This window comes from Oncorhynchus tshawytscha, linkage group LG28 (genome assembly GCF_018296145.1).
Source record: "Oncorhynchus tshawytscha isolate Ot180627B linkage group LG28, Otsh_v2.0, whole genome shotgun sequence".
In the NCBI taxonomy this organism is placed as follows: Eukaryota; Metazoa; Chordata; class Actinopteri; order Salmoniformes; family Salmonidae; genus Oncorhynchus; species Oncorhynchus tshawytscha.
This window is the reverse complement of record NC_056456.1, coordinates 4,135,269-4,150,188: the sequence shown is the minus strand read 5'-3', so window position 1 is coordinate 4,150,188 and position 14,920 is coordinate 4,135,269. Positions and strand designations below refer to the sequence as shown.

The 14,920-nt window shown below is 44.1% G+C and overlaps 1 protein-coding gene across 1 annotated transcript in view; it reads right to left on the bottom strand.

The window, feature by feature from the left end:
• LOC112237730 (neurocan core protein-like) overlaps positions 1 to 14,920 on the bottom strand; it is a 71,802-nt gene that overhangs the window by 43,321 nt on the left and 13,561 nt on the right. The window contains exons 2-3 of the mRNA XM_042308215.1: positions 3,988 to 4,067; positions 77 to 295 (exon numbers count right to left, since the gene is read on the bottom strand). Coding sequence (XP_042164149.1) covers positions 77 to 295; positions 3,988 to 4,060 — 292 coding nt within the window. The 5' untranslated portion in view covers positions 4,061 to 4,067. The remainder of the gene's footprint in view (positions 1 to 76; positions 296 to 3,987; positions 4,068 to 14,920) is intronic.

Here is a 14,920-nt window from a genome sequence, read left to right as displayed (position 1 = left end):
AGTCTACGACCATGTTGGTTGAAACACTATCATTGAATCATTAGCTTTAATTTCAGACTATTGTTACTTTCTTTACCTTTGGCTGAGAGAACCATCTGCTCCAGGGGATCCCCCATTCCTCCACGCAGTACCCAGGTTCGGGTCCACTGGATATGGGGAGGCTGGCTAGAGGGGCTGGGCTCACTGGGCTCGTGGGTGAAGACGCAGGGGAGGTGAGCGAACCCGGCCAGTGGCTCTTGTACGGTAGGGTGGATGACTCTATGCATGTTCACTATGGAGGCTGCCTCGCTCACCCCTATGGAGAGGAAGAAGAAGAGGCAGGGTGGATGACTCTATGCACGTTCACTATGGAGGCTGCCTCGCTCACCCCTATGGAGAGGAAGAAGAAGAGGCAGGGTGGATGACTCTATGCATGTTCACTATGGAGGCTGCCTCGCTCACCCCTATGGAGAGGAAGAAGAAGAGGCAGGGTGGATGACTCTATGCACGTTCACTATGGAGGCTGCCTCGCTCACCCCTATGGAGAGGAAGAAGAAGAGGCAGGGTGGATGACTCTATGCACGTTCACTATGGAGGCTGCCTCGCTCACCCCTATGGAGAGGAAGAAGAAGAGGCAGGGTGGATGACTCTATGCACGTTCACTATGGAGGCTGCCTCGCTCACCCCTATGGAGAGGAAGAAGAAGAGGCAGGGTGGATGACTCTATGCACGTTCACTATGGAGGCTGCCTCGCTCACCCCTATGGAGAGGAAGAAGAAGAGGCAGGGTGGATGACTCTATGCACGTTCACTATGGAGGCTGCCTCGCTCACCCCTATGGAGAGGAAGAAGAAGAGGCAGGGTGGATGACTCTATGCACGTTCACTATGGAGGCTGCCTCGCTCACCCCTATGGAGAGGAAGAAGAAGAGGCAGGGTGGATGACTCTATGCACGTTCACTATGGAGGCTGCCTCGCTCACCCCTATGGAGAGGAAGAAGAAGAGGCAGGGTGGATGACTCTATGCACGTTCACTATGGAGGCTGCCTCGCTCACCCCTATGGAGAGGAAGAAGAAGAGGCAGGGTGGATGACTCTATGCACGTTCACTATGGAGGCTGCCTCGCTCACCCCTATGGAGAGGAAGAAGAAGAGGCAGGGTCGTGGGGGAAAAAGGGAAGAAGAGATCAAATGTACTCCTATGTGTTCACTCAATATGGGGGCCGATCTACCCACCATTGGCTTGAATGGTAAGTCTATTTCTATGTAAGATCCTCAAGTAAGCTAAGACAGACAGGAGTAATGGTTAGTTCCGTCAGTTTGGTCAATTAGAGCCAAGCCAATTACCTGTTGAGAGAGCAGAAGAGGAATGAGAGGAGCTGAGATTCCAGGGAGCCATACTTAACCAGACCTCTGGGATTCATTACCAGAGTAACACTCAGAGAATGTTCCGGAACCCAACTCAGTGAAACTCCATTCCAGTAGAGGTGACACAACAGCACTGTGTAGAGTCACACACACACACACACACACACACACACACACACACACACACACACGTGCATGCACACGCACACACTTGACACTTGGCTGGGTAGACAGATAATTAATTCCAATTTCAGTATGCTTATTTCATCACATTCATATCTGCATTCATGCACCTGCTTTCCCTCTCTCGCTCTCTTTCTCCTCTCTCTTTTTCTGTCCCCCATCCCCCTGTTTCTTTTCCCCCTCTTTCATTCTCTCCCCTCTCTACCACTAACCTCTCTGTCCCCCTTTCCTCTCTTCTCCTTTCCCTCACTCCCTCTCCCCTACCCTCTCTTTTATTTGATTGGACGTAAAAGTGTCGGGACGGTGTTTGCCGCACAAAGAACAGGGTTCATCACTCTGCAGGTGGGCATCAGTAGTGAGATACAGCCTCAGGGTAACCATGGAAATGGGAATACCGGTAAAGGCCAACTACAAGGCTCTCCCATCTGCATTTAGATTGGAATGTCTTCACAAGTGGAACCCCCCCTAGAGAGAATCCCCATGTCAGTATTCTAACAATCAGCTTTATCCCCAAGCCAGAAGTAATCACAAACACTGTTTGGTACGTGGAGAGAGAGAGACAGACAGACAGAGAGATGAACACAGATAACTGTGAATGGAAAAACAGATGGAATTGACAGCAGAAAAAGGAAACAGGGAGACTCCTAAAAATGGAAATAAGGGGGAAATGACACGGAGGACTTTTACTGTCAGCAACAGAAGCCGCTCTCCTATTGTATGCTCGTCAGAGTGGCAAACCATGTGTAGATCTTGCCAGTATTAGGCCTTACGAAGTGTCAATCAAGGATGTATTGCTCCTCTCATTCGTCTCATTCTGGTCCCTGCCTATTACTAATGGTTGACAAGTTTCATGCAGTGTAGCGCTGACATACAGGAGCCCTGACAGTGATATGAGAGAGAAGCACGTTATTCAGTCGTGTCTGTTCTGCTACTGCATAGCTGTCTTCACTTCTGCCGGGCTCGTCAAATAGGATGGTTCCTCAGCTTCATGTCAATAAGTGATAGATATACAATCACACCCACATCAAAGCCCAGCACGGTCAAAGACCTCGAGGCATTCTCTCCCAGCAAATGCATGCCTTTCCATCCCCCAGCCATCCATCTATTAGCTGGGATATCCATGGCAACAGCAGCTGGAGGATAGTGTCCAGATAGGTTGTGTGGTGTGTGGGGGAAGGTTAGGTAGGAGAGTGATATACCGTAACCTGTGAGTGGCCTCTGAGACCCTTCGTCCATCTGAGCAACAGAGAGCAATAACACACACGTACATGCACGTGTGTACCAGACACGCACGCACACACACACACACACACACACACACACACACACACACACACACACACACACACACACACACACACACACACACACACTCTCTCACACTCAATTACATTACAGTATCTGCTTTTGAGCCAAATCCCATTAAGTTCTTTCAAATAATGTAGACCATGACGGAGACGAAACGAGGAAAGGATGGTAACTACAGACGTAGGATCTTAATTTGATCACTCTTTTGTTGCTTACACTTTTCCTGGCAGGAAATGCAAACCTGTAGTGTATTAGAGGTTCTGAAAGGCTTCGAAAGTTTGTAATTTCCACTTTAATGTAAGATTTGATGAATCAAAAAATGTATCAACCCCTACAAAAAAAGAATCCACATAATAATTACCATTTCCTGTTGCTGAAAGATTATTCTTCTGCTGTAGCAAACTGGGTCAAATGAAGATCCTACATCTGTATCTAAGCCTATTGGGACACAGTCAGTTTGTGGTTCCTGTAACATCACAGGTTTTAACCACATGCTTAGATAGACTTCCTGTCTTCGTTGCTCCAGCACAGGACAATTTGACGCAGTGTAATTGAACAGACGGTCAACTGAATTACCATCAATGGGTCTGGAACAGTTCCAGCACACTCCCACAGAGCCTGTCTGCAAACATCCACATCGTGTTTCTCCGTTACAACATTCAAACTACACAATCAAAAAGTAGTAGCAGTCAACATTACTACTGATCAGAAACTTGTTCGTTCGGGCCACATTTTCGGCTTCTATTTTCCAAAAATGTGCCTGGGATTTCCAGCAGCACCTCGTGTTAATGATGTGTTGTCCACCAGCTTCCCAGAAACTGAGGGCTGAAACCAGTGTGTCAGAATGAAGGATGAGCAGAAACTGAGGGCTGAAACCAGTGTGCATGTCAGAATGAAGGATGAGTAGAAACTGAGGGCTGAAACCAGTGTGCATGTCAGAATGAAGGATGAGTAGAAACTGAGGGCTGAAACCAGTGTGCATGTCAGAATGAAGGATGAGTAGAAACTGAGTGCTGAAACCAGTGTGTCAGAATGAAGGATGAGCAGAAACTGAGGGCTGAAACCAGTGTGCATGTCAGAATGAAGGATGAGTAGAAACTGAGTGCTGAAACCAGTGTGCATGTCAGAATGAGCACAGATAAGAGCACTCACCTAGGCCAGCACACAGAAGCAGCAGCAGAGACGGGACAGCCTGTCGACCAGGTACATGCACAGCCACAGCCATCCTGGACCTGCAAAGAGAGAGGGGGGAGAGAGAGGGGGAGAGAGTGAGAGGGGGATAAACGGGGACAGAGACCATTAAGATTCACGTTGCATGGTTAAAGTAGTATTTGTCTGTCAATCTCTCACTCTCTCTCTTCCACTTCTCCCCAGGTACATTCTGTAGGTCAATGGGCTATGAGCACGTACACTGCGTGTGTTCCATGTGTCCTGTCCTGTTTGTGTACCTCGTGTTGCATCCCCTCACCAAAGAGTGAGCTGCATAGATATTAAAAGCTTATTTTGTCTCCATTCTTCTATTGTATTATGCAAGAGGACGGAATCTGCGCTACGCCCTGTTGAGCTGCTAGATCACTTTCAATGTGCGCAGACATGGCGACCTTTGACCTATTCTCCATGTTGGAAATCCTGAACCACATGAGGAATGAGCCTCTGGCAGAGAGGGAGTCGTGCAGAGAGCCTGGCTGCGAGCCCAACCCCTCTCAGTTAACACAGAAAGACAAGACAGAAGTAACATTGACAGTAGAGCATCTAAGAATGGCCGAGGGGGATGGAGCATTCAAAGAAATTTAATGTGGGTTTGGTATCTTTGTGGTATAGGAGGAAACTGTGCAAACTGACAATAACGTTTTATTCCATTCCTGAAAATGCGTCGCCTCTTCACCTACTGTACAACCACGCTTGCAATTACAACCAGCTGTCACGTTCTGACCATCGTTCGTATGTGTTTTCCTTGTTTTAGTGTTGGTCAGGACGTGAGCTGGGTGGCCATTCTGTTTCATGTCTAGTTTGTCTATTTCTATGTCTGGCCTGATATGGTTCTCAATCAGAGGCAGGTGTTAGTCGTTGTCTCTGATTGGGAACCATATTTAGGTAGCCTGGGTTTCACTGTGTGTTTGTGGGTGATTGTTCCTGTCTCTGTGTTTGTACCAGATAGGACTGTTTCGGTTTTCGTTACGTTCATTGTTTTGTAGTTTTTGTATTGATTCGTGTTTTTACGTTTGTTTATTAAACATGGATCGCAATCTACACGCCGCATTTTGGTCCGACTCTCCTTCACCACAAGAGAACCGTTACACAATAGGTTACACCAGCCCTGAATTTAAATGGCTTAGAGGACATGTCCATAGGATGAGGAAAATCAGTCGAGCATTCAAAGGGTGTATAGACAAGCTACGTAAAGATCAAATGATTTGTGCGAAGAACTGGCAACCGGGAAATCCTGTGTTCAGACGGTTTTGCATGTACCAGGGCAACTCCAGCTGTATACTAACCAGCCTCACCCTACTGACTACAGCCATTGGATGTCGTTGATGCCTTCTTCTAAGACTCCTTTCTGCACGTCTTCCCTTATTTCACAACCAGAGTTGTCTTAGGCGGAGAAAAGAACTCAAGGAGGCGAATGGGGCTGTCCATTCTGAATGTATGGGCTGACTACAAGACATTCAAAGAGGGCCGACAGAGCACACAGTAGAGATCCAACCAGGCAACCACCACTGAGATAGACAGGTCTGGGAGAAGGGAGATACAGTCTTGCTCTGTGTTGAGCTGCTGTCCATCAGTGCAGAACAGCAAAGGCCCTGAACCCATGCCTTAGCTATCATGACTTCAGCAGGAAAGGAAGCCTACCCCCCCCCCCTCCCACCCCCCTGCCTCAAAGCATTCCACCAAGTCTTTCAGTGGGATTCTCCCTTAAAGCATGCTAAGGAGGATTTTCGGCACTTCCAAACCTAAATGGAAATCGAAGGATGAAACTGCTATGCGCCACAAGAGAAATTGAAAACCAGTGAAATACACAGCATTGATCCATCCAGCTTTCCACCCCATGTTTGTGTAAGGAAGGGGGACACCTCTAAATCACTCCCTACGATCGCATACATCTAGTGGGCATGAGCTCTCTCCCCGGCCCGCTCTCATTACCACAGATATGAGCAGGCTTGTGTGTGTGTGTGTGTGTATATCTCTACAGTATATGCCTTCCAACTCAGCTCAGACTCACATAAATAGAGTCAGCAGTGACTGAGGGCCGATCAGTCCCTTCAGTTAATCAACCCACTAGCTGCTCCGGTCTGGATTCATGATACACAGGCACCTGAGAGCACTTCATCTGTCTCAGTGACACACACAAACACACACAAATTACCACCAGCCCAGTGGGAATGCTCTTTCCCAGAGGAGGCAAGAAAAGAAACGTGCGACACACACGCCATGCTGACACACGTCACACATACAACACATAACAAACCCCGTATGTTCCTTGTGGGATCTGCTGTCCCCTCTACCTGGCCGTGGATGGAATATCGCTCTAGTCTCCTTCCACTGGCAGAGGACCTACACGGCCTTCAGAAAGTATTCACACCCCTTTTTCCACTTTTTCTTGTGTTACAGCCTGAATTGAAAATGGATTCAATTGAGATTTTGTGTGACTGGCCTACACGCAATACCCCATAATGTCAATACCCCATAATGTCAATACCCCATAATGTCAATACCCCATAATGTCAATACCCATAATGTCAATACCACATAATGTCAATACCCCATAATGTCAATACCCCATAATGTCAATACCCCATAATGTCAATACCCCATAATGTCAATACCCCATAATGTCAATACCCATAATGTCAATACCCCATAATGTCAAATGGAAGTATGTGTTTTTATATATATTTTTTTACAAAATAATAAAAAATGAAAAGCCGAAATGTCTTGAGTCAATAAGTATTCAACCCCTTTGTTATGACAAGCCTAAATAAGTTCAGGAGTAAAAATGTGCTTAACAAGTCACATAATAAGTTGCATGGACTCACTCTGTGTGCAATAATAGTGTGTTTAACATGATTTTTGAATGACTACCTCATCTCTGTACCCCACACATACAATTATCAGTATGGTCCCTCAGTAGAGCAGTGAATTTCAAACACAGATTCAATCACAAAGACCAGGAAGGTTTTCCCAATGCCTCACAAATAAACATACACTGAGTATCCCTTTGAGCATGGTGAAATTATTAATTACACTTTGGATGGTGTATCAGCACACCTTGTCACTAAAAAGATACAGGCGTCCTTCCTAACTCAGTTGCTGGAGAGGAAGGAAACCACTCAGGGATTTCACTATGAGGCCAATGGTGACTTTAAAACAGTTACAGAGTTGAATGGCTGTGATAGGAGAAAACTGAGGATGGATCAACAACATTGTAGTTACTCCACAATACTTATAAATGACAGAGTGAAAAGAAGGAAGCCAGAATATTCCAAAACAATCCTGTTGGCAATAAAGCGCTAAAGTAAAACTGTGAAAAATGTGGCAAAGAATTCACTTTATATCCAGAATGCAAAGCGTTATATTTGGGGAAAATCCAACACAGCACGTCACTGAGTACCACGCTTCATATTTTCAAGCATGGTGGTGGCTGCATCATGTTATGGGTATGCTTCTCATCGGCAAGGACTAGGTTGTTGTTGTTGTTGTTTTTTTGGGGGGGGTGGGTAAAAATAAATGGAATAGAGCTAAAATCCGAGAGGAAAACCTGGTTTAGCATGCTTTTCAACAGACACTGGGTGAAATGTTCACCTTTCAGAGGGAGCATAACCTAATACACAAGGTCAAATATACACTGGAGTTGCTTATCAAGACAACATTGAATGTTCCTGAGTGGCCAAATTACAGTTTTGACTTACAGTGCATTCAGAAAGTATTCTGACCCCTTCCTTAAAAATTGTTTAAAAAGTCATCTTACAGCCTTCTTCAAAAAATGATGAAATATTTTTTTCTCATCAATTTACATAAAATACCCCATAATGACGAAACAAAAATAGGTTTTGCAAATGTATTAAAAATAAAAAACTGAAATATTGTATTTATATAAGTATTCAGACACTTTGCTATGAGACTCAAAACTGATCAATGTTTCCATTGACCATCCTTGAGATGTTTCTACAACTTGGAGTCCACCTGTGGTAAATTGATTGGACATGATTTGGAAAGGCACACACCTGTCTATATAAAGGTCCCACAGTTGACAGTGCATGTCAGAGCAAAAACCAAGCCATGAGGTTGAAGGAATTGTCCGTAGAGCTCAGAGACGGGATTGTGTCAAGGCACAGATCTGGGGAAGGGTACGAAAAATTGTCTGCAACATTGAAGGTCCCAAAGAACACAGTGGTCTCCCTCATTCTTAAATGGAAGTTTGGAACCACCGAGACTCTTCCTAGAGCTGGCCGCCCAGCCAAACTGAGCAATCGGGGGAGAAGGGCATTGGTCAGGGAGGTGACCAAGAACCCGATGGTCACTCGGACAGAGCTCTAGAGTTCCACTGTGGAGATGGGAGAACCTTCCAGAAGGACAACCATCTCGGCGGCACTCCACCAATCAGGCCATTATGGTAGAGTGGCCAGACGTAAACCACTCCTTACTAAAAGGCACATGACAGTCCACTTGGAGTTTGCCAAAAGGCACCTAAATGACTCTCAGACCATGAGAAACAATATTCTCTGGTCTGATGAAACCACGATTGAACTCTTTGGCCTGACTGCAAAGCGTCATGTCTGGAGGAACCCTGGCACCATCCCTACCGTGAAGCATGGTGGTGTCAGGACCTCAGACTGGGGTGAAGGTTTACCTTCCAACAGGACAACGACCCTAAGCAATTGGCCAAGACAACGCAGGATTGGCTTCGGGAAAAGTCTCTGAATGTCCTTGAGTGGCCCAGCCAGAGCCCGGACTTGAACCCTATCGAACATCTCTGGAGAGACCTGAAAATAGCTGTGCAGTAACGCTCCCCATCCAACCTCACAGTCTGAGAGGATCTGCAGAGCAGAATGGGAGAAACTCCCCAAATACAGGTGTGCCAAGCTTGTAGCATCATACCCAAGAAGACTCGAGGCTGTAATCACTGCCAAAGGTGCTTCAACAAAGTGCTGAGTAAAAGGCCTGAATACTTATGTAAATGTGATATTTTAATTATTCTTTTTTTTTTTTTTTCATTTGCAAAAGTTTCTAAAAAACAGTTTTCGCTTTCTCAGTATGGGGTATTGTGTGTAGATTGATGAGGGGGAAAAACTATATAATCAATTTTAGAATAAGGCTGTAATTTAACAAAATGTGGAAAAAGTTAAGGGGTCTGAATACTTTCTGAAAGTCTGTCTAGCAATGATCAACAACCACCTTGACAGCGCTTAAATAATTTTTTAAAGGATAATGTGCAGTGTGCAATCCAGGTATGCAAAGCTTTTAGAGACTCGCCCAGAATGACTCACAGCTACCAAAGGTGATTCTAACATGTATTGACACAGGGGTGTGAATACGTACACTACCAGTGAAAAGTTTTAGAACACTTACTCATTCAAGGGTTTTTCTTAATTTGACTATTTTCTACATTGTAGAATAAGAACTATGAAATAACACATATGGAATCATGTAGTAACCAAAAAACTGTAACACAAATTAAAACACAATGAAAACACAAATGTAACATATATTTTATATTTCAGATTCTTCAAATAATCACCTTTTGCCTTGATGAGAGTTTTACACTCTCTTGGTATTCCCTCAACCAGCTTCACCTGGAATGCTTTTCCAACATTCTTGAAGGAGTTCCCACATATGCTGAACACTTGTTGGCTGCTTTTCGTTTACCCTGCGGTCCAACTCATGCCAAACCATCTCAATTTGGTTGTGGTCAGGTGATTGTGGAGGCCAGGTCATCTGATGCATCACTCTCCTTCTTGGTCTAATAGCCTTTACACAGCCTGGAGGTGTGGTGGGTCATTGTCCTCGTGGAAAACAAATGATAGTCCCACTAAGTGCAAACCTGATGACGTATCAGGCTGTAACAACAACATTTGGAATATCAAGGGGTATAAGTCAAGGGGTATGAATACTTTGGGAAGGCACTGCAAGTCTCAATGCCTCCTGGGAAAAGGAGGTCAGTAACTGTTCAATAGTGTTTCATGAGTTAATTAAGAGGACACACTTTTGTTGACAACAACAACCTGGGGAAAAGATTGCAGGCTGATGCAACAGACTTCCCTTGATATTTCATTACATGTCAATCTAGGAAGAGATGAAATAAGAGAAACAAAGAGGACGACAATGGAATGTTCAGTCATGATGACTGTGTGTGCGTGTGTGCCTGTGTAAGTGTTTGGCTTTTATAGAGCATAGCATTGTTTTATAAAGAGAAACCGTGTCATAAAGCAAAACTGTCAGACGTTGCGTCATGTTTTTTTACTCTCGCTGGGGACCTGGCAGCTGAAAATGACTTCTCTCTTTCCTTAATCATGTCTTACAAAAACAATTACCTCCTCAGAGCGGCGGAGGGCTCCAAATGATGGACAGACTAAGTGAGGGGTAGAGAGGAGAGGCGAGGGCCACTTTCAAACCAACTAGTCAAATAATGCCAAATCGAACTGCCAATTTGAAATTTAAAAGCTCTTTGAAAATGGACAGGCTGGCACAGGTGGTAACCTGGCATAATGCTATTCGCATTGCTATGATATGGACTGGGGCTGTACCTCATAGCTGGTCTTGCGCTTTGACAGTGAGGATGGGTTTTAATTGCTATACTTCTAGGAGCAGAGCATTGTTTGTGTCATCATTTTGAGAAGGTAATATTTGATCATCTGTGAGAACATCATTCTTTATCCCTATAGGCTCAGCATGGAATTGTGACATAATAACAGGAAAGACTAAATGAGTCAGCAACAGAAAAACCTAAGTCATGGGCACATTTGTCTAGGAAATAGGAAGTAGACAAAGAATTGCACAGTAATTACTTAAGACATTATCAGAAGTAGCTACCCGACTACAACTCCGCTCCCCTCCACCCACCAAACCCAAATCCTCATCTGAAGATCTGAACACCAGGAAAGGTAATGGAGCTGAATTAGGCATTATTCTCTCCCTGCTACCCCCCCAGGTATTTTGATCTGTGTGTTTGACTAGTGACACACACACTTTACACTTGTGTGTCGAATAAGTCTGGTGAATAAACACACTCAAAACAGCTAATGTCTCATGAAATGCTGCTGGTGGGAATCATGAGAAGAGAGAGGCTCTGAAAGGAGCAACGTGGTCTCAGGGAAATGTGTATTATTCTGTGACACTCCATTTAGTATGATGTTACATTAGGTTAGGTTCAATTATAAATGGAATAGCGGTCTTCCAATAGCATACGAATATAGTACTATACATCTTACGTGACCATACAATAGCATACGAATTAGAGGATATATAGTACTATACATCTTACCTGGCCATACAATAGCATACGAATTAGAGGATATATAGTACTATACATCTTACGTGACCATACAATAGCATACGAATTAGAGGATATATAGTACTATACATCTTACCTGGCCATACAATAGCATACGAATTAGAGGATATATAGTATTATACATCTTACGTGACCATACAATAGCATACGAATTAGAGGATATATAGTACTATACATCTTACCTGGCCATACAATAGCATACGAATTAGAGGATATATAGTACTATACATCTTACCTGGCCATACAATAGCATACGAATTAGAGGATATATAGTACTATACATCTTACCTGACCATACAATAGCATACGAATTAGAATATATAGTACTATACATCTTACCTGGCCATACAATATCATATGAATTAGAGGATATATAGTACTATACATAGCATACGAATTAGAGGATATATAGTACTATACATATCATATGAATTGGGTGATGTAAGTTATCATATGTCTTGGAGGACGTATAGTATTATATGTCTTTCTCTGAGACCAGCTTGTTTGTTGCATTGTAACAAGAATGGAGAATTTACGTTGGTGGTGAGGTGAACTAACAACAAAGGTTACGATCATTCACTTGAAAAGTTGGGGGAACTAAAAGGACGAAGGTGAGGTGAATTGGGTTAAGTTTAGAATAAGGGTTAGGGGAAGGGGTTAGCTAAAATGCTACAGTTGTTCCCAACGTGACTCGAACATGCAACATTTGGAATGCCAAATGGTCGCGGATTACGACCACCCATCCTCCCCAACCAACCTCCCTACTTTTGTTTCTGTCTAAAGTAACTAGACCATTTGTAGGTATCATACGCCTTGGAGGTGCTCAGAAATACGGAGAGTAAGTTTCGTATGGCTCTGAGACCAGGCTGAGAGGAAAGGAGAGGTGAGTAGAGGAATCAGGGAGGAATCAGAGAAATACGGAGAGTAAGTTTCGTATGGCTCTGAGACCAGGCTGAGAGAAAAGGAGAGGTGAGTAGAGGAATCAGGGAGGAATCAGAGAAATACGGAGAGTAAGTTTCGTATGGCTCTGAGACCAGGCTGAGAGAAAAGGAGAGGTGAGTAGAGGAATCAGGGAGGAATCAGAGAAATACGGAGAGTAAGTTTCGTATGGCTCTGAGACCAGGCTGAGAGGAAAGGAGAGGTGAGTAGAGGAATCAGGGAGGAGTAAGTTTCGTATGGCTCTGAGACCAGGCTGAGAGGAAAGGAGAGGTGAGTAGAGGAATCAGGGAGGAATCAGAGAAATACGGAGAGTAAGTTTCGTATGGCTCTGAGACCAGGCTGAGAGGAAAGGAGAGGTGAGTAGAGGAATCAGGGAGGAATCAGAGAATGGAAAAATGTACAATGCTTCTGACATGATGGAGGGAGAGTTTGGTTTAATAGGATCCCCATTAGCTACTGCACATTTAACAGCTACTCTTCCTGGTGTCCACATGAAACGTACAAATACATGACAAAGTACAGAGCAGTTATATACAAATAACAACATAACAAGATATTACATTAAATAAAATAATGATGTATAGGAAAGACACCAAGAGAAAAATACTATTTACACACTATTTATATAGATGTATTTGTGAGAGAAAAGAGGAGAGAAGGAGAGAGGCAAGATAAGAACAATAATTAAGGTTCAGGACAAAGAGAGAGAGTTAGACAATTATAACTACAAAAAGATGCTATCTCAGAAAAAAGGGTTGTGAAAACGTTCTCCGTCTGTGCCCATAGGAGAACCCTTTTTGGTTCGAGGTATAATCCTTTTGGGTTCCACGTAGAACCCTCTATGGAACGGGTTCTACATGGAACCGAAAAGGGTTCTCCTATGGGGACAGCCAAATAACCTTTTTAGGTTCTAGGTAGCACCTTGTAGATGCAAAATGACTGCCAAACTGGTGTGGAAAAGAGACATCGCAGAGCTAGGTAGTGAAACACCACATTGCTTATCTTTAAAATGGCATCAATCACAAGTGGGTCACGTAAGTGATGATTTCCATTGGGCTTGAGGATTATTGGAGCAAATAGCCTGGAACCATGCTGCGGTAAGCCCCACAATATTGAGGTTACCGCCCAGAACATAAGCATGACACATGGATGAAGCCATCTACAGTAAGTCTACTCAATCATACTGTACTAACCCTACTGTAACAGCTTACCAGGCGTCCATACTCCTCTGTCTGTCTCCCATGTCCTCACATTTTAAGTGGGGGGAGTGAATGGGACTACTATATTTACCTTACTGTTGGTCTATACAACCATATGGCTCTTCAAATAAAATGTATCATTATTGTTTCTACCCAAACAAAAACCCGAACCCTCTCACTCTGTCTCCTTACATCTTACGCAGGGGAAGGGAATGGGACCACTGACTAACCTACTGCAACATCCTCTTGTCACCGAGCTCACGAGGTTCTAATGAAAGGCTAAGATTTGGCTGCTGCGTGCCATAGACAGAGACACAGTAATCACAATGACTCTGAGGTCATGAAGCATTATAATGCTTCATATCATTACTGAGGAGCAGTAGCCTAATGACAGCGTTATCACATTACACAATGCCTACAGATACAATACCATATTGATCATAGAAATATATATATTCAACATACTTATCAAATAAGTATTGCTATATATAGCTCAAATGTAGCATAACTGAGCACAGTGCTTCCACATGACTTATGTGCAATACACCCTGGTGTGCTTTACTCAGGCGCTGCGTACCTGAGAGAGATGCAAAGGCACAGTGGTATAGAGCCCCCTGTGGAGCTATACCACTGCAATGGAACTATAAACATTTCATTTATCAGTGGAAGACTTTCATGCAGTGTGTGTGTGTGTGTGTGTATTGTGTGTGTGTGTGTGTTATTGTGTGTGTGTGTCTTCACGGACAGCAGGGAGCTGTCCGTGAAGACAGATGCTAAATGCACTCAATCAACGCAGCTCAATCAACCTACGTACTGGATTTGTGTTAAAAAGCAAGTGTAACCAACTTTGTAACGTTGTGCGAGAGAGAGATGGTGATGAAGACAGAGACAGAGAGAGAGAGAGAGAGAGATGGTGAAGAAGACAGAGAGAGAGAGACGTGGTGAAGAAGACAGAGAGAGATGGTGAAGAAGACAGAGAGAGATGGTGAAGAAGACAGAGAGAGAGATGGTGATGAAGACAGAGAGAGAGAGATGGTGATGAAGACAGAGAGAGAGAGATGGTGATGAAGACAGAGAGAGAGAGAGAGAGAGAGAGAGATGGTGATGAAGACAGAGAGAGAGAGAGATGGTGATGAAGACAGAGAGAGAGAGAGAGAGAGAGAGAGAGAGAGAGAGAGAGAGAGAGAGAGATGGTGATGAAGACAGAGAGAGAGAGAGAGAGAGAGAGAGAGAGAGAGAGATGGTGATGAAGACAGAGAGAGAGAGAGAGAGAGAGAGAGCCCATTGCCCTTTATGGTTGTGAGGTCTGGGGTCCGCTCACCAACCAAGACTTCACAAAATGGGACAAACACCAAATTGAGACTCTGCACGCAGAATTCTGCAAAAATATCCTCCGTGTACAACGTAGAACACCAAATAATGCATGCAGAGCAGAATT